General features: G+C 48.7%; 1 protein-coding gene and 2 long non-coding RNA genes across 3 annotated transcripts in view; 1 reads left to right on the top strand and 2 right to left on the bottom strand.

Annotated features, from left to right (window-relative positions):
* Positions 1–226: 226 nt before the first annotated feature.
* LOC120919523 lies at positions 227–10,823 on the top strand. The gene is made up of 3 exons (XR_005744578.1): positions 227–305; positions 5,880–6,000; positions 10,722–10,823. It is a non-coding gene; the product is annotated as an uncharacterized LOC120919523 (long non-coding RNA).
* Positions 7,850–9,825, bottom strand: LOC120919522. The gene is made up of 2 exons (XR_005744577.1): positions 8,860–9,825; positions 7,850–8,779 (listed from the first exon to the last, which is right to left on the bottom strand). It is a non-coding gene; the product is annotated as an uncharacterized LOC120919522 (long non-coding RNA).
* The window catches only part of CASS4 (Cas scaffold protein family member 4), a 48,394-nt gene continuing 39,765 nt past the window's right edge, over positions 9,878–18,506 (bottom strand). Inside the window, exons 6-8 of the mRNA XM_040331724.1 lie at positions 17,929–18,006; positions 15,270–15,350; positions 9,878–12,694 (exon numbers count right to left, since the gene is read on the bottom strand). Of these exons, the coding sequence (XP_040187658.1) occupies positions 12,278–12,694; positions 15,270–15,350; positions 17,929–18,006 (576 nt within the window). The 3' untranslated portion in view covers positions 9,878–12,277. The remainder of the gene's footprint in view (positions 12,695–15,269; positions 15,351–17,928; positions 18,007–18,506) is intronic.

The raw sequence follows: 18,506 nt of genomic DNA on the forward strand, positions 1-18,506 counted from the left end.
TCCGCCAAATCTGAGTTTCGCTCGTCAGATAGGGCGACCCGTCAGAATGTGTAACGGAAGTGACGTTTCGTCGCCGCCATCTTGCTACACCCCGCACTCGCCATCTTGGCTCCACAATTTGCCTTACAACAACTCAGCTCACTTCCGGAGCATTCTGCGATGGGGAGCAGAATGTGACAACACACAGCGTCCAGCGTCCTGGATTTTTTTTCTTCAGCTGCCATCTTTGTACGCCTGGCTTCTGCCATCTTGCTGCACCCGGAAGTCCTGTCAGCAGCCATGTTGATCTGTGGTGCTGATGCTGAGTATGTGTCAGGGCTGACTGGAATGGGGTATATGTAGCGTGAGAATGGATATGTTTCGAGGTGAGGGAGAGAGAGGGGTGGGGGAATAATAATGGTCCATAGCTGGCAATAGTTGTTAGAGCGCATAGTGTAGAGTGGGTGCTGACACCCGATAGGAGGCTCTGAGGTGAGCTGATCCTGGGAGGGTCACAGCCGGGGTGGTTGTACACGTCACGCTTTATATCAGTTATATATAGAATGCTTCCAATTGTCCAATAATGCCCCGAAAGCAGGTGAGGAGGTCATCTACAGGTCACAAGGTCAATTTCAGATCAAAAGGAGATCAGCTACTGGCCAAATGCAGGTGAGGAAGTCATCTACAGGTAAGAAGGAGGCCAAATTCAGGTCAGAGGGTCATCTACAGGTCACAAGGTCAAATTCAGACCAAAAGGAGATCCGCTGCTGGTCAAAAGGAGGTTAAATGCAGGTGAGGAAGTTATCTACAGGTCAGAAGGAGGCCAAATGCAGGTCAGAAGGTCCATTTCAGATCAAAAGGAGATCATCTACTGGTCAAATGCAGGTGAGGAAGTAATCTACAGGTAAGAAGTAGGCCAAATGCAGGTCAGATGGTCATCTACAGGTCACAAGGTACATTTCAGATCAAAAGGAGATCAGCTACTGGTCAAAAGGAGGTCAAATGCAGGTGAGAAAGTAATCTACAGGTTAGAAGGAGACCCAATGCAAGTCAGAAGGTCATCTACAGATCTCAAGGTCAATTTCAGATCAAAAGGAGATCAGCGGCTGGTCAAATGCAGGTCAGAAGGTCAATTTCAGATCAAGCGGAGATCAGAGGTTGGTCAAAAGGAGGTCAGATTCAGTTGAGGAAGTCATCTGCAGGTTAGAAGGAGACCCAATGCAAGTCAGAAGGTCATCTACAGATCACAAGGTCAATTTCAGATCAAAAGGAGATCAGCGGCTGGTCAAATGCAGGTCAGAAGGTCAATTTCAGATCAAACGGAGATCAGGGGCTGGTCAAAAGGAGATCAAATGCAGTTGAGGAAGTCATCTACAGGTTAGAAGGAGACCCAATGCAGTTCAGAAGGTCATATACAGGTCACAAGGTCCATTTCAGATCAAAAGGAGATCAGCTACTGGTCAAATGCAGGTGAGGAAGTTATCTACAAGTAAGAAGGAGGCCAAATGCAGGTCAGAGGGTCATCTACAGGTCACAAGGTACATTTCAGATCAGAAGGAGATCCGCTGCTGGTCAAAAGGAGGTCAAATGCAGGTGAGGAAGTAATCTACAGGTCAGAAGGAGGTCATAAAGTCATCTACAGACCACAAGGTCAAATTCAGACCAAAAGGAGATCCGCTGCTGGTCGAAAAAAGGTCAAATGCAGATGAGGAAGTTATCTACAGGTCAGAAGGAGGCCAAACGCAGTTCAGAAGGTCATCTACAGGTCATAAGGTCAATTTCCGATCAAAAGCAGATCAGAGGCTGGTCAAAAGGAGGTCAAATTCAGTTGAGGAAGTCATCTACAGGTTAGAAGGAGACCCAATGCAAGTCAGGAGGTCATCTACAGGTCACAAGGTTCATTTCAGATCAAAAGGAGATCAGCTACTGGTCAAATGCAGGTGAGGAAGTAATCTACAGGTCAGAAGGAGGCCAAATACAGGTCATAAAGTCATCTACAGGTCAGAAGGAGGCCAAAATGCAGGTCAGAAGGTCATCTACAGATCACAAGATCAATTTCAGATCAAAAAGAGATCAGCTGTAGGTCAAATGCAGAGGAGGAAGTCATCTACATGTTAGAAGGAGGCCGAATGCAGGTCAGAAGGTCATCTACAGGTCACAAGGTCAATTTCAGATCAAAAGAAGATCCGCGGCTGGTTAAAATGAGGTCAAATGCAGGTGAGGAAGTCATCTACAGGTTAGAAGGAGGCAGAATGCAGGTCAGAAGGTAAGTTTCAGATCAAAAAGAGATCAGCTGCTGGTCAAAAGGAGTGCAAATGCGGATGAAGAAGTCATCTACAGGTTTGAAGGAGGCCAAACACAGTTCAGAAGGTCATCTACAGGTCAAAAGGAGGTCAAATGCAGGTCAGGAGGTCACTACAGATCAGAAGGAGATCAGCTGCTAGTCAGAAGAAGGTCATCTAGCGCTCCCGTTCCTCATTCCAGCATCCTGGTTTTGGCTATGTCATGCTCCCTGTCTTTGTCCACCTGCAAGGTGATTAATGTGGTCAGTCTCTGGGTGTAAACTCAAACCCAAGAAAAACCCAAAAACCAAATAAAGAAAAAACGATTGGCATCCGTAGTAATAAACATTTGTGATCACAAAAGTAAAAAGAAGCAATGTGGAGAGCAATAAGCCAAGCCCGCTCGATGAGAGTTTTTTTTTTTTTTGGCCCTTTCTTCCGGGTGTTTCAACTTGGTTTCTCAACCTTGCGGTCACCTACAAGACCCCTGGAAGCTGCTCCTGGAAACGCCTGGGTTCCCATGATCGTTGAGGAAGACTGCCCATCTTGGCTCTCTGCTCGATTGACTCGTCGTCATTGACATTTGAGTTCACCATCTCTGGGAAGGGTACCCACCCCATTATTTTGATTGAAAATACAACACCTCGATGTTTCCGCCTGTTTATGGGCACAGTGAGGCTGCATGTGGAAACAGGGCTGGACTGGGACAAAAATTTGGCCCTGGACTTTATCCAGACTGGGCCACTTTGACTGGTCTCTCCCATGGCGGCCGGGCAACTCCCGCACCCGGCCACCCAAGCCCCCTCTCCCCCTTCACTAGCCACTAGCCATTCTACTTTATTAGAATAGAACGGCTGGTACTGGTACTCTTATAGGCAGTACCAGTGGGGAAGCTAGACATTATTTCACCCGGGGCAAAGAATCAGTTCAGTGCCCCCCCTGGGACAAGATTAGGCAGAAGTGAGAAACTCCCAGGCCATAGCTGTTGAGTCAGCTGTCTGTCCCCTCCCCCATGCTCCTCTATTGTCCCCCCTGCTCCTCGGGTCCTCCCCTTGCTTTTCTGTTCCCCCCCCAGGTGAGCGCTGCGGGGAGGGAGAGGAGGTGAGCAGTGCGGGAAAGGAGAGACAGAGGAGCGGAGGGGGGAGGCGGTCCGCTGTCACTGAATCCGGCCCACTGAGCCATCGGCCCACTGGGAAACTCCCTATAGTCCCAATAGCCAGTCCATCCCTGTGTGGGCACAATGAGGCTGCTTATGGGCACAGTGAGGCTGCTTATGGGCACAGTGAGGTTGCATATGGGCACAGTGAGGCTGAAATTGGGCACAACTATTGATTGGTTTCTGCAAAAGTTATAGCGAGATAGTTTTATGGCATTTTTATTAATATTAATATATTTTTTATCATGACTGCGACATTACGGAGGACGCATCGGACACTTTTGACACCATTTTGGGACCATTGTCATTTTTATAGCGATCAATGCTTTAAAAATGCACAGATTACTGTGAAAATGACACTGACAGTGAAGGGGTTTAACCACCAGTTGGCGCTGAAGGGGTTTAGTGTGCCCTAGGGAGTGATTCTTACTGTTAGGGGGCGTGACTACATGTGACACTTCACCGATTGCTGTTCCCGATCACAGGGAACAGACAAATCAGTGTCCTGTCAATAGGCAGAACGGGGAGATGTTGTGTTTACACTTGCCTCTCCCCGTTCTGCAGCTCTGTGACCCCGATCGCGGGACACCGGCGGACATCGAGTCCGGCGGGAACGGAGCTCGCGGCAAGGGCCGCAAGCGCGCACCCGCACGGCGGGAATTTCAAAGTGACGTGTATATACGTCACTTTGCCCAGCCGTGCCATTCCGCCGATGTAAATGTACTGGAGCCGGTCGGGAACCGGCTAAGGGGAACTTTGCTCTGACTTCCTGTTGTGTCTTTGGGACAGGAAGCAAAGGATAATCCCCCCCAATGGGGACACAGATTTCGTTTTTACCCTTCCTCACTTCCCTGACTAGTAGGGGTGCAACGGATCACAGGTGATCCGAACGGGTCACCCCCTTCGGATCGGCACACACTGTGATCCGCAGATTGCCGCGGCTCCAGAGCTAGGCCAAAGCCGCGGCCTTTCCTAATGTTATGGCCGCGGCTCCGGAGCTAGGCTGAAGCCGCGGCCTTTCCTAACGTTATGGCCGTGGCTTCGGCCTAGCTCCGTAGCCGCAGCCATAACGTTAAGGAAAGGCCGCGACTCTGGCCTAGCTCCGGAGCCGCGGCCATAACATTAGGAAAGGCCGTGGCTTTGGCCTAGCTCCGGAGCCGCGGCCATCTTTGTTTACACCCACAGAGGAGGAGGAGCCCGCACTCGTGGCCGTGGGACACATCGCTGGAAGTGTCTGTACTACCTGAGGGGGGGTTGTCTTACCTGAGAGGGGGGGTTGTCTTACCTGAGAGGGGGGGTTGTCTTACCTGAGAGGGGGGGTTGTCTTACCTGAGAGGGGGGATTGTCTTACCGGGGGGTGTCTTGCCTGAGGGGGGGTGTCTTGCCTGGGGGGGGTGTCTTGCCTGAGGGGGGGGTGTCTTTGTCGGTACTACATGGGGGGGGGGGTGTCTGTACTGATGCAGGTGTCTGCACCGAGGAGGTTCTTTACTGAGGGGGGACTATAGTTGGTGGGGGGGGGGGGTGACACCATTTTTTTCTGCACTGGGTGACACCAACCCTAGTGAAGCCACTGCAGTGGGGGAGATGTGGATATTACAGTGGGGGGGGGGGGTATGTGGATATTACAGTGGGGGGGATGTGGATATTACAGTGGGGGGGGGGATGTGGATATTATAGTGGGGGGGGGATGTGGATATTATAGTGGGGGGATGTGGATATTACAGTGGGGGGGGATGTGGATATTATAGTGGGGGGATGTGGATATTACAGTGGGGGGAGATGTGGATATTACAGTAGGGGGGGGGTGTGGATATTACAGTGGGGGGGGGGGAGATGTGGATATTACAGTGGGGAGAATTTTTTTTTTTGCCGATCCGAAAAATGATCCGATCCGTGACTCCTGATCCGAGGAACGCTCCGAAGCGTGAGTTTTTTGATCCGTTGCACCCATACTGACTAGGGTTGTCACCTGTCTGGTCTAGTTATTTAAAGTGAACCTGCAGCCAGCAATGAAAATGGAAGCCCATAAGCTGGGCTGCTTTTCTTTAGGGCCGGTTCACACCGGGGCCCATTTACATTACTGCCACACACGAAAGACCCCCCCGCAATGCACTGCCATGCCATTTTTTTTTTTTAATGGCCAACCCAACGCAACCAGGCAGCGCAATGCAGTGACGTTGACGCACACGGCGGCAGAGAAGTGAATCATCTGTGTGTACGTCCAGTTTTATGTGCGTTGTGCAAGGGCCACCTATTCAAAGACAATGCACAATATTCCACACACTTAGAGCGCCCTCTAATTACCAAATACTGGGCTGCCGTGATATAATGAGGGCTGTGAAGGCCCCAGCTCCGACCTACCTCACCAGAGGTGGTTTCTAAGCCGACCGTTTACTGGCTACAGGTTCACTTAACATGTTGGATGTTATGATCCGGTGAGTCATTACTGCTCTCACTTGTAGGTTCTCTCCGTCCTCTGAAGAACGTTGGTTTGTTGTTTGAGAGTTGGACGTCATCAGAAGAGGAAGAAAGTGTCAGATCTGCAGAGCATGCCGAACAGACCACCTTCCCACCAGATCCAAGGTAAGCCAATCCGAGTGGTTCCAGGTAGACGCTAAGGCCCAGACTCACAAAGCACTTACGCCGACGTATATCAAGTTACGCAGACGTAAGTGCAAATGTGCGCCGTCGTATCTGTGCGCCAGGCCCACAAACAGATATGCGCCTAAAACCAGCGTAGGGTGGGCGCACATTTAGGCTGGGTGCATGGTGGCGCTCCCATTGATTAGCCATTCAAACATGCAAATGAGGGAAATAAGGCGATTCACGAACCTGCGTGCGCCCGACGCAGGCTACACGAGGTGCGCGTAAGTTGTACGTCCGGCGTAAAGTTATTCCCCATAAAGGAGGCGCAACCCAGCAGCAGACATGCAAAGGTCTGCACCAGGGAACACAAGCCGGCGTATTTTACGTTAGACGTGTGTCTGGCTGGGCGTAGGTTACGTTCACGCCGTACGCAGTGATCCGGCGTAGTTTAGACAGTTGTTCCGACGTGGTTGTGAGCAGGCGCAGGGGGATGCGTCCACGGCGCATGCGCAATTCGTGATACGTATCTGTCTGGCGCTCGGCCCATCATTTGCATGGGGTCACACCTCATTTGCATGGGTCACGCCCACTTCCACCTACGCCGGCGTACGCCTTCGAACGCCACACTGGCGCAGTGTTGGGAGCACTGGCTTGCTGAATGCATTGCTTGCCTCTCTGCGCTGCGTTGGCGTAGCGTACATAGGTTACTCTACGGCGGCGTAATGTGCTCCCACACTCTGTGAATCTGGGCCTATAACTTTTGCGCTAACCAATCAATAAACACTTATTGCAATTGTTTTTTAACAAAAATATGTAGAAGAATACGTATCGGCCTAAACTGAGGGAATTTTTTTTTTTTTTTAATGTATTTTTTGAGGATATTTATTATAACAAAAAGTAAAAAACATTGATTTTTTTTCAAAATTTGCGCTCTTTTTTTGTTTTTAGCGCAAAAAATAAAAACCACAGAGGTGATCAAATACCACCAAAAGAAATCTCTATTTCTGGGGAAAAAAGGGCGTCAATTTTGTTTGGAAGCCACGTCGCACGACCGCGCAATTGTCAGTTAAAGCAACGCAGTGCCGAATTGCAAAAAAGTGGCCTGGTCTTTGGCCAGCCAAATGGTCCGGGGGGCAATGCTCAGGACTCTCTCCTTGATTCATTCATATATGTGAGAAGACCAATGCTCAGGACTCTCTGATTCCTTCATATAGGTGAGAAGACCAAAGCTTCCTGTTTATTCACAAACTGAAGTATAGTAGACACAGTTTACTATGTTTCAGTTATGAATGGACAGAGTCAGTGAGCCGTACGTATCAATGACTATATTCATTTGGACAAAGAAGGGGCCGGTTAATGACACATTTACTGGCCCCTTCCCCGCTCTCCATGCTGACAGCATCCCTTTAGTGGCCGGCCGGAGGGGAGAAGCCAGCCGGCAAAGAGCACAGGGGGGGGGGAGAAGAGCACAGAGGGGGGGAAGAAGAGCACAGGGGGGGAAGAAGAGCACAGAGGTGGGCAGCAAAAAGAAGCTGGATAGGAGGAGAGGCGGGGGGGGGGGACTGCACACAGAGGAACCAATCTCTCCGTTTTCCTCCTGCAGCCGCTGAATGCCTGTGTGAGAGGAGGAGAAGCGGGCATTCAGCAGCTGCAGGAGGAAATTGGAGGGATCGGTTCTTCTGTATGCAGCCACCCCCGACGCTCCCCTGATTCAGGTGTACAGGGGACCACACAGGCACCCTGGAGCATGAGGCCGGGTCGCAATTGCTACCCCTGCGACCCCCTGTAGGTACGCCCCTGGTGTTATGGAATTTTCTTATCAGAAAATAAAACAATAAAACAACACTTCTTTTTCATCGTACCAGTTTATATTAAATACACATTTCTTTCAAAATACACATACAAAGAGAATAGACATTCTGTACAGATTTCATTTTAAAAAATAAACCTTTTACAGCGCGTGGATGAACCACTGTGTCGCCATTTTGTCTCCGGCTTATAACAAGAGGGCTGGTCTCACAGCGGATCTTCACAGACTGTTCATTAAAAAAAAAAGCACCAAGTGTCTGCTATGGCAGGACTAGATATAATCAGAAGGGACGGAAACTGTTTTTTTTTGTACCCCAATCTGGCTGTCTAACATATTCCAGTTGTGAGCGGATCCCGGTGGGTTCAATCACTTTCTTGCTGTCATTGATGTGTCAGATCTTATGTAATCCTGTGCCATCAGTGAGTGCACAGGCTATATCTTATGACTGAACAGGCAAGCCAGTATGTTGATGAGTGCAATAGGTAATACTTCTTCTGAAAAAGCATGTTCGGCCTAAAAATGTTCAGTTGTGGATAAAGTGGAAAGGGGTTAGAATCTCTGTGGTCCACAGTACATTTATGCCATACGTGCCCCGCTACTCATGATTTATCCCTTTAAAGACCCTTCAAATACAGAACATGATCTGTCAGAAGCTACTAATTTCCTGTTGATGACTGACAACTCACTGCTCCTTCTGGACTGAAATTGCAAGGGACAATGTTACAGGAGCATGCCTGAAGGTACAGAGGGTTCTGACAATGGAGCTTAGCAGGCCAGATGGTTGTGGTAGGTACTGGAGGCCGGATGGAGACAAAGGTGTACGCTTGGAGTTATGGAGTCACAGGGGTTCACAGGGGCACACTGGAGTCACAGAACACACAGAGGCATACTTGGGAAACATGGGGGTCACTGGAGACACAGGAGTGTACATTAGTCACTGGAGACACAGGAGTCACTAGAGAACACCTTGGTCACTAGAGAACACCTTGGTCACTCTCCAGTGACCAAGGTGTTCTCTAGTGACCAAGGTGTTCACAGGAGCACACCTTGGTCACTGGAGACACAGGAGAACACCAGGGTCACTGGAGACACAGGAGTCACTAGAGCACACCTTGGTCATAGGAGACACAGGAGTCACTAGAGCACACCTTGGTCATTGGAGACACAGGAGCCCACCAGGGTCACTGGAGACACAGGAGAACACCAGGGTCACTGAAGTCACAAAAGCACACCAGGGACAATGGAGACACAGGAGTGCATAGGGGAAAACATGGGGCACTCAGGGGTGCACTTGAGATGCAGGAGTCACACAGGAGTGTACAGGGGTCACCATGGTCACTGTAGACAGGAGCATACTGGAAACACAGGAGTCACTAAGGGCATAGGAGTGCATGTGGGTCACTGAAGACACAGGCGTGTAACATGGGTCACTGGAGATCCAGGAGCGCCTCTTGGTCACTGGAGACATAGGAGTTACTGGAGACTTAGTAGTGCACAGGTGTCACTGGAGATACAGGAGCACACCTTGGTCACTGAAGACACAGGAGTTACTGGAGGCTCACGAGTGCACAGGTGTCACTGGAGACACAGGAGCACACCAAGCTCACTGGTGACACAGGAGCACATAGGGGTATACATAGGGGCACTCAGGGGCACCCTTAAGATACAGGAGTGCATAGAGGTCACACGGGAGCATACAGGGGTCACTGGAGACACAGGAGTGTTCAGGGGCCACTGGGGACAGGAGCATACCGGGGGCACAGGAGTCACTGGAGACATACTGTAGGAGCGCACATGGGTCACTGGAAACGCAGGAGTCGCTAGAGACAGAGGAACACACCTTTGTCACTGGAGACACAGGAGTTACTGGAGACTTAGTAGTGCACAGGTGTAACTGGAGACACAGAAGTTACTGGAGACTCAGTAGTGCACAGGTGTCACTGGAGACACAGGAGCAATTGATAGAAGAAAAAAGGGATGGACAACCGCACTCCAAAAAACCATAAGGTTGTCTTTAATATAAAAAAAATGAAAATATGCACTACAAAACAAGCAGAGATCGGGAATAACAGCCTACGCGTTTCACACTCCAAATCAGTGCTTAATCATGGAGCACACCTCGGTCACTGGAGACACAGCAGTTACTCGAGGCTCAGGAATGCACGGGTGTCACTGAAGACACAGTAGCACACCAAGGTCACTGGTGACACAGGAGCGCATAGGGAAAAACATGGGGGCACTCAGAGGTACACTTGAGATTCAGGAGTGCATGGGGCGGTCACACAGGAGTGTAAAGGGGTCACCAGAGACACAAAAGTGTAGAGAGGTCACATGTGTTGGTGAAGACAGGAGCTTACCAGAGATGCAGGAGTCACTGGAGATGTAGGAGCGCACATGGGTCACTGGAGACACAGGAGCACATAGGGAAAAACACAGGGGCACTCACAGGTGTACTTGAGGTACAGTGCATAGGGGTCACACTAGAGTGTACAGGGGTCACTTGAGATGTAGGCGCACACCTGGGTCACTGGAGACACAGAAGCACGCCAGGGTCACTTGTGACACAGGAGTTACTGGAGGCTCAGGAGTTGATGGCGACACACGAGTGCATTGGGGTCAGTAAAAACTGGGGGCAAGCATGGAGGACTGCAGAAAGAGGACTTAGGTACACGAAGCGTTGCTTGAACACCAGCCAGTAGGGCTGTTTCCTGACCAGCTGCAGCGCTGGTGCATCAAGTGAAACCCGCGAGTGCCGGAAGCCTTTGGGCCAAGGAAAATACCTGCCTCTGGATTGGTGGGGAGGTGAGTGTAACACGGTGTTAGCCCACTGCTAAGTTGTCTTTTGTCAAACTACATAATCCCTCCCCCTCCCCTCATCTCCACCTACTCAAGAGTAATTTCTCTGCAGATCAAGATAAGAACTGAAATAACACAGGAAGTGTGCAGAGGACACAGGACAGCTCTGAATTTCTGGCAGGATCAACAGGTATTTTTTTTTTCCTTTTATGAAGCAGATATAACAAAACACTTTGAATGGTATATTTAACAGCCAAAAAGGGAGCAAATAAGTTTACATACACTGTAAGAGAGATTTATTTGTCTGTTTTGGAGATTTACCCTCACTTCCTGTCTGGTGAAACCCTGGTTACAGGACCAGGAATGAAGGAAAATCTCCCTAATGGTGCCCTGGATAGCAATAAAAAACCCAGTATGGGTTCTACTCCTTCCCCATGCCATCCAAAAACATTACAAAATACATTTTGGAGGGGCATACGCTTTAAGTTTTAACTTTGTTCATTGACCAGTACTTGTTCTAGTGAAGATTGTCGATCAGTCCAGTAATTTATGTTACATTTATGTTTGATTATGAATTGTTCCTTGCTCGTTTGCCCTTGTTGTTGGTAGCTATGCAATCAGTAGGTGGTACTTTAGCTTAGTAAGGTTCTTGGGGTCTTTAGACTTTGGCCACTCCTTTTTCGGGAAGGAAATCCATATGGTGGCACCATGGGAGACTAGGACCTCAGCTAAATTATGACCGTGGTCATTATTCCCAAATCCATGGATGGTTCCATTTCCAGCCAACTAAAGAAGTCAATAAATTGTTGTTGGTAGTTATCCAATCGGTGGGTGGTACTTTAGCTTAGTAAGGTTCTTGGGGACTTTGGCCACGCTTTTCAGCAAGGAAATCCATATTGTGGCACCATGTGTGACTAGGACCTCAGCTAAATTATGACCACGGTCATTGTTCCAAAATCTCAGCCAACTTAAGAAGTCAATAAATTGTTGTTGGTAGTTATGCAATCGGTGGGTGGTACTTTAGATTAGTAAGGTTCTTCGGGACTTTGGCCACTCTTTTCAGCAAGGAAATCCATATGGTGGCACCATGGGTGACTAGGACCTCAGCCAAATTATGGACCGCGGTCATTATTTCCAAATCTATTGGTGGTTCCGTTTTCAGCCAACTCAAGAAGTCAATACATTGTTGTTGGTAGTTATCCAATCGGTGGGTGGTACTTTAGCTTAGTAAGGTTCTTGGGGACTTTGGCCACTCTGTATAGCAAGGAAATCCATATTGTGGCACCATGGGTGACTAGGACCTCAGCTAAATTATGACCGCGGTCATTGTTCCAAAATCCATGGATGGTTCCATTTCCAGTCAACTTAAGAAGTCAATAAATTGTTCATTATTTCCAAATCTATTGGTGGTTCCGTTTTCGGCCAACTCAAGAAGTCAATAAATGGTTGTTGGTAGTTATCCAAACGGTGGGTGGTACTTTAGCTTAGTAAGGTTCTTAGGGACTTTGGCCACTCTTTTCAGCAAGGAAATCCATATTGTGGCACCATGGGTGACTAGGACCTCAGCTAAATTACAACTGCGGTCATTATCTCCAAATCCATTCGTGGTTCCGTTTCCGGCCCAACTCAAGTAGTCAATAAATTAAAAAGTCAACCGACAGGTCTTTGTTATTCCAACATCGACCTGAAAAGCTGCGTTTGATTGGACAGCTCGGCCGTCCTGTGCTGCAGATCCAGCATGGCGGCTGCGTTGGGGTACTGAATGGCGGCCGTTTTAGTTGCCATGGCCAAGTTTTTAAGCAGGCCGCACAGTTCGCTGCTCCTGTAGAGAACGTCGTTGCGGGCTTCGCCGACCTTCACGTCCTGGCACAGCAGGTCCACCAGCTTCTGGCCGACCATGATGATGAGCTTGCCGTGAGTGATGAAGACCTCGGGGGTTTCGTGTTTGCTCAGGCTGTCCCCGAAAACGCGGATGGCCTTCTGGAGGGCGCCAAAGTAAAGGTAACACTGATCGGAGAGGGCCAGTTTCTTGATCGAATCTGGTCTTTGGACGATGTCTGGTTTACTTGGAGGAACCGGTGGATCCTGCAGAAGAAAAATAAATTAGTTGTTTGGTTTTTATTTTTTCATGGTATGGTGCTGACCCTAAAGTGTATCAAAAAGGTCAGACCCCACCCCCCAGCAGTCAGTAGTAGAAACACTGGGCTGCAATGACAAGGGATCTTGAGCATTCTCTTTCCTGCAGCATTTCCCCAGTCTCCAACCACACCTATAGCATACCTGCAGTCTCTAACCATCTCCTGTAGTATGACTACAGACAGACAGTCACGTCCTGTCTTTGAAGAGGAATACCGTTGTTATGGTAGCCGCTTAAAGAGCTTAAAGTTCTCTTTCAGATAAAAGTGGTCTCTGCGGCGGATTCGCCGCAAGATCACTTTTATCAGCGGCGGGAGAGGGACTGCCCCCCTCCCGCCGCGCTCCGGTGCCCTCCGCCGCTTACCGTGGCCGTCGGTAGTGGCGGAGGTGATCGGATCCTCTTCCTAGACTGACATGGAGACGAGTGGAGGGAAGATGGCCCCCCACCCGTCTCCATGTCATTGCAGGGCGGAAGCAACGTCAAAACCTCACTTCCACCCATAGCTCTTAAAGGGCCAGGGCTGCCATCAGGGGGGTAGAAGCAGTACACCTGTAAGGGGCCTGGAGGTCCCCAGGGGCCCGGAAGGCACCCCCCCTTTTTTTTTTTTTAAGGGGCCCGGATGGCAATCCCTCTTTTTTTATATATATTTTTTCTATTTTTCTATTTTTATTTTTTTTATATATTTATTTTAATATTTTTTTTGTTTTTATTAAAAGGCCCAGAGGTCCCCAGGGCCCTGGATAGCTACCCCCCCCCCTTTTTTTTATAATTTTTTTTTATTTCTCTTTTTTTTGTAAGAGCAACCCCCCCCCCCCAATTTATGGCAAGACTCCCCCGCCCACTTACTCAATTTTCTCAACTAGCGGTGGCACCCCCCCCCCCCCCCCCGCTTCTCAATGTTCTCTGCTCCAGGGGGCCCATGCCCGAAACAGTGTAAGGGGCCCCATAATCCCTGATGGCGGCCCTAATTTTTTTTTATCATTGCATTTTAGTGTAAATATGAGATTTGGGGTCTTTTTTTGACCCCCAGATCTCATATTTAAGAGGACCTCTCATGCTTTTTTCTTGTAATAGGAATAAAAGTGACACCATTTAATTAATTTTTTTTTAAAGAACAGTGAAAAAATAAAAAGGTTAAATAAATAAGATTTTTTTATTTTTTTTTAAACGCGCCCCGTCCCGGCCGAGATCGCGTGCAGAAGCGGACGCATACGTGAGCAGCGCCCGCATATGCAAACGGTGTTCAAACCACACACGTGAGGTATCGCCGCGATCGGTAGAGTGAGAGCAATAATTCTAGCTCTAGACCTCCTCTGTAACTCAAAACATGCAACCTGTAGAATTTTTTAAACGTTGCCTATGGGAGATTTTAAAGGGTTAAAGTTTGTCGCCATTCCACGAGCGGGCGCAACTTTGAAGCGTGACATGTTGGGTATCAATTTACTCGGCGTAACATTTATCTTTCACAATATAAAAAATAATAATTGGGCTAACTTTACTGTTTTTTTATTTTTTAATTAATTTTTGCACTTGTAAGACCGCTGTGCAAATATGGTGTGACAAAGTATTGCAACGACCGCCATTTTATTCTCTAGGGTGTTAGGAGAAAAAACATATAGGCCCAGATTCACAGAGATTGGCGTATCTCTGCGGCGGCGTAACGTATCTCATTTACGTTACGCCGCCGCAAGTTTTACAGGCAAGTGCTTTATTCACAAAGAACTTGCCTGTAAAGTTGCGGTGGCGTATCGTAAATCAGCCGGCGCAATTCTAATTAGGCGGGTAGGGGGCATGTAGTATTTAAATTAAGCGCGTTCCCGCGCCCAACGTACTTCGCATGCGCCGTCCGAAGAATATCCCAGGGTGCATTGCTCCAAATGACGTCGCAAGGACGTCATTGGTTTCGACGTGAACGTAAATGGCGTCCAGCCCCATTCACGGACGACTTACGCAAACGACGTAAATTTTTAAATTTCTACGCGGGAACGACGGCCATACTTAACATTGGTTGCCCCTCATATAGCAGGGGCAACATTACGCCGGGAAAAGCCTAACGTAAACGTCGTAACTTTACTGCGTCGGCCGCGCGTACGTTCGGGAATTCGCGTATCTAGCTAATTTGCATACTCGACGCGGAATTCGACGGAAGCGCCACCTAGCGGGCAAAAAAAAATTGCAGTTTAGATCCGACGGCGTAAGAGCCTTACGCCTGTCGGATCTAATGGATATCTATGCGTAACTGATTCTAAGAATCGCATAGATACGACGGCCCAGATTAGGACTTACGACGGCGTACATTGCGTTGCGCCGTCGTAAGCCCTTTGAGAATCTGGACCATAATGTTTGGGGGTTCTAAGTAATTTTCTAGCAAAAAAAGTTTTTAACTTGTAAACACCAAATCTCAGAAAGAGGCTCGGGACTGTAGTGGTTAAACATTATATGTGGCCCTTGGAGCCCCGCCCCCGCTGAGACGCCACAGACCCCATAAGTTGACAAGCACTGATTGGCGCAAACCACACTTACTTTTAAAAAACTCGTAAGGCTTTTCCCCACGGGGTCTTCCTCTGTGAATATCCGAGAATCCGGCTTTAACCAACCTTTACGCTAAAAGGAAAAGAAAAAAAAACCCATCAAATTGTTGCTAAAAATGTCTCTTACAGCTCTGCTCCACTAGGGGGCACTGTTGTTGTGTTTATTTTTTTATTTTTTTATATCTGTTCATACATACATCGCTCCAACTGGTACACATATACATATTAGACACTATGGGCCATATTCTCAAATAATTTACGCCGGCGTATCAGCAGATACGCCGACGTAAGTCCGATCCTATGTTTAAGTGTATTCTCAAACTGAGATACACTTAAACATGCCTAAGATACGACGGCCTGCGCCGTTGTATCTTAGGCTGCAATATTTACGCTGACCGCTAGGTGGCGGTCAGCGTAGAATATGCAAATGACTAGTCACGCCGATTCTCTAACGTACGCTTGCCCGCCGTAGTGTTTTAACGTTGTTTCCGTAAGCGATACGCGGCGTAAAGATAAAGATGCCCCCTAGGTGGCGTACTCAATGTTAAGTATGGCCGTCGATCCCGCGTCGAAATTTGAAAATTTAACGTCGTTTGCGTAAGTCGTCCGTGAATGGCGATGGACGCCATTTACGTTACAGTCAAAACAAATGACGTCCGTGAGACGTCATTTAGCGCAATGCACGTCGGGTAATTTACCCGACGGAGCATGCGCATTACGATCGGCGCGGGAGCGCGCCTAATTTAAATGATCCACGCCCCCTAACAGGATCATTTGAATTAGGAGGGCTTGCGCGGGTGGACTTTACGCGACGCCGCCGCAAGTTTACAGGTAAGTGGTTTGGGAATCAGGCACTTGCCACTTAAACTTGCGGCGGCGTAACGTAAAGGACATACGTTCCGCCGCCTCAGATCTTTAAGAATATGCCCCTATATTACCAAAAGTATTGGGACGCCTGGCTTTGCACGCGCATGAACTTTAATGGCCTCCCAGTCTTAGTCCGGAGGGTCCAATATTGAGTTGGCCCCGCCCTTTGCAGCTATAAGAGCTTCAACTCCTCTGGGAAGGCCGTCCACAAGGTTTAGGAGGGTGTCAGACCGTTCTTCCAGAAGCGCATTGGTGAGGCCAGGCACTGATGTTGGACAAGAAGGTCTGGCTCGCAGTCTCCGCTCTAATTCATCCCAAAGGTGGGCTCGGGGTGCAGAGCACTGCGCCCTGAGTCCACCCAGTCGTGTGACATTAGCAAATAAATATTCGTTAATGTCTTCCTGCTTCTCCTCCTGGCCAGTCAGGAAGCAGGTCCTGAGACCTGATTGGGCAGGGAGTCTTAGGACTCCCAGCCAATCGGGTCTCAGGACCCACTTCCTGACTGGCCAGGAGGAGAAGCAGGAAGACATTAACGAATATTCATTTGCTAATGTCACACGACTGGGTGGACTCAGGGCGCAGTGCTCTGCGCCCCGAGCCCACCCTTTTTTTTTAAGCCAATTAGAGCCTCCGGGCAATAGGAGATTATGGGGCCACACAGTATACACACACATAGGGCCAGATTCACGTATAGCGGCGTACATTTGAGCGGGCGTAGCGCAGCTCATATGCGCTACGCAAGACCAGTATTCACAAAGCACTTGCTCCCCAAGTTACGGCGGCGTAGCGTAAATGGGCCGGCGTAAGCCCGCCTAATTCAAAGTAGGCAGGTAGGGGGCGTGTTGTATCAAAATGAATCGTGACCCCATGTAAATGAAGCGCCGAACGAACGGCGCATGCGCGCGCATGCTCAGAATCACGTCGAATTTACTCCCTCAATGCCTACGACGTGAACGTAACCTACGCCCAGCCTTATTCACGTACGACTTACGTAAACGACGTAAAATCCGACGGCAGTTCCGACGACGTCCATACCCTAACATGACTTAGACCAACTTTTTGGTGGTTTAACTTTACGCCGGACGTACGCCTTGCGTAAACGGCGTAGCTTACTGCGACGGGCGCAAGTTACGTTCGTGAATTGGCGTATCTAGGTCATTTACATATTCGACACGTAAATCAATGGAAGCGCCCCTAGCGGCCAGCGTAAATATGCACCCCAAGATACGACGGCGTAGGAAACTTACGTCGGTCGGATGGAGCCGAAATTCAGGCGTATCTCCTTTGCAGAATCAGGCGCATAGATACGACGGCGCATCCGTGGACTTACGCGGCGTATCAGTAGATACATCGGTGTAAGTCTTTGTGAATCCGGGCCAATCAGTATACATACACAGAATACACATACACACACATACACAGTATACATACACACAGAATACACACACACAGTATACATACACAGAATACACACACACACAGAATACACATACACACACTGAAAAGGTACTGGAGAGAGGGGGGGGGCAGCTGTAATCCTGGGATTTAAAAAAAAAAACAACTGATTTTTACATCCTGTCCCTGGTTTAACTGAGGCTGACAACCCTGATGGGGCCCCCTAGTGGCATTGGGCCCTTGGGCAGTGCCCGAATGGTCAGTCCCGCCCCTGTGTGTGTGTGTGTAAAGGCAGGCGTCACAATACTTTTGGCAGTATAGTGTGTGTTTATCATTCAGTCTTTTGTAGAAAACATAATGGTCAGTGATTGGCGGGATGTAACATTTACCTTCTCTTCAGGGCTGGTTTTCCGCTCAAGTTGCTGCATCGATGACAATTGCTGCATCTTTTCAAAATCTTCTTTTTTCTATAAAAATAAAAATAAAAATAGATTGGAATATGGGGCCCCTTACACAGCTTCAGGCATGGCCCCCCTGGAGCAGAGAACCAGGGGGGGGGGTGCTACCTCCTCAAATTGAGAAGCTGGGGGGGGGGGGTTTCCCTGGGGACATCTGGGCCCCCTTACAAATAAAAAAAAGGGAATAAAAAAATATATATATAAAAAAAAAATCACATTTTTTTAATGTGGGAGTAGATAATGCCCCATCATTGGTATTAGTGGGAGGAATAGTGCCCCATCATTGGTGTCAGTGGGAGGAATAGTGCCCCATCTTTGGTGTCAGTGAGATGAATAGTGTCCCATCATTGGTGTCAGTGGGAGGAATAGTGTCCCATCATTGGTGTCAGTGAGATGAATAGTGTCCCATCATTGGTGTCAGTGGGAGGAATAGTGTCCCATCATTGGTGTCAGTGAGATGAATAGTGTCCCATCATTGGTGTCAGTGGGAGGAATAGTGTCCCATCATT

The sequence above is a fragment of the Rana temporaria genome, chromosome 12 (genome assembly GCF_905171775.1).
Source record: "Rana temporaria chromosome 12, aRanTem1.1, whole genome shotgun sequence".
In the NCBI taxonomy this organism is placed as follows: Eukaryota; Metazoa; Chordata; class Amphibia; order Anura; family Ranidae; genus Rana; species Rana temporaria.